This window comes from Etheostoma spectabile, chromosome 9 (assembly GCF_008692095.1).
Source record: "Etheostoma spectabile isolate EspeVRDwgs_2016 chromosome 9, UIUC_Espe_1.0, whole genome shotgun sequence".
Taxonomy (NCBI): Eukaryota; Metazoa; Chordata; class Actinopteri; order Perciformes; family Percidae; genus Etheostoma; species Etheostoma spectabile.
In genome coordinates, this window is record NC_045741.1 from 3874604 (window position 1) to 3875940 (window position 1337).

At 35.8% G+C, this 1337-nt stretch overlaps 1 protein-coding gene and 1 long non-coding RNA gene across 9 annotated transcripts in view; one reads left to right on the plus strand and one right to left on the minus strand.

Annotated features, from left to right (window-relative positions):
• The window catches only part of LOC116695953 (uncharacterized), a 23029-nt gene that overhangs the window by 21424 nt on the left and 268 nt on the right, over positions 1–1337 (plus strand). The window lies entirely within an intron of this gene.
• Positions 1–1337, minus strand: part of larp1b (La ribonucleoprotein 1B) — a 39492-nt gene that overhangs the window by 12880 nt on the left and 25275 nt on the right. For 6 of the 8 annotated variants that reach the window (XM_032526503.1, XM_032526505.1, XM_032526507.1 and 3 more), the window contains one exon: positions 227–341. In XM_032526503.1, the coding sequence (XP_032382394.1) occupies positions 227–341 (115 nt within the window). The remainder of the gene's footprint in view (positions 1–226; positions 342–1337) is intronic. The other 2 variants (XM_032526502.1, XM_032526504.1) reach the window with 1 other exon arrangement.

Below are 1337 nucleotides of genomic sequence, written 5' to 3' on the forward strand. Positions count from 1 at the left end.
ATATATATATATATATATATATATATATATATATATATATTATATATATATAATATATTTATATATTTATATATATATAACTTCACAAATGTGGTGGAACTGGGTTGAAGAAACTGACGAAAGAAAAGGAGATCCTTAAGAAATGTATCAAAGGCATGATCAGATGCAGCAAACAGGAAGCTCAGCTTGTGTAAAACCTGACTTCACAGCAGCTCCACAAACCCACCTGGCATGAGAGGAGGCGGGACTTCCTGGTTGGGGTCAACAGGCACTTTGGGGGTGAGAGTGTCAAACTCGTCTTTACTGATGACGGTGATCTTCTTGAAGCCCTCCACTTCCTGCTGGGGAACACACAGACATCATTAAAAGAGTTACTCATCGTAAGACATGAAACATTCAGAGGTTTAAATTCATCAACCTGCAATATGTTTTAAAGCCCAAGTACCAAAAAACATGGAACATAAACCTATAAAGATTTAATGTACTGTAAAAAGAGACCATCTTTAATTTATCAACCGTGCAAAGAGCGGAGCCTAAATAACATGTCGATCTTGTACAAATCTATCATTTTCTATTTTATTTAAGAGTTAAAGTTGAGTTCACATTGCCCAGTTTATTTATGTAACTGTAGTTTGATAAACCTCAAAATAACCTTCTTTAATAACACATAAAAAAGGGGAAAAGACGTCATCTTTTACTTTATTTTCATATGTTAGAGAACTAAAGGTAAAGGTTTAGAAGTAAAATGATCCATTAATTGACAAGTTGGGGGATTATTAAAATGCTTTGTCAGAAATATGTCTTTTTTTGGTTCCTTATTTGTTAACCATCCATTACAACCCCTTAAAAAGTTAAATACACGATGTCATTTGAAAAAAACAGAGATAAAAGTGTTATTGATGATAAACTCCACGGTAAAGACCATTTTCTGCTTATTTTATTGCATTATTTCATCTTTGTACTACATTCGTGTGAAGAAAAAAACACATCTAATCAACATGAAGAATCACATCATATCAGAGATGACTATAAATAGTCAAACCCTTCGGTTCCAGGCTGTTTAAACTATTAACACTGTGACATGGTGGTAGTAAATATGTGATATGGCAGCGGCTGCAGCCACGTACACACGAGCGTGTGTGACACACAGCAGATGTGCAGCGTACTTTAAACTTTACACGTCAGCGTCAAAAACAGAAAGAAATCCAGGTGACCTTCGAGTGTGGGGGTGTGGGTGTGTGTGTTCAGGCGGAACATTTCCCACATGTGATGACATCAGTGACAACCTTTGAGCCGACGAATGAGCTGACAACTCCAAAAACTCAAAATCATGGAAA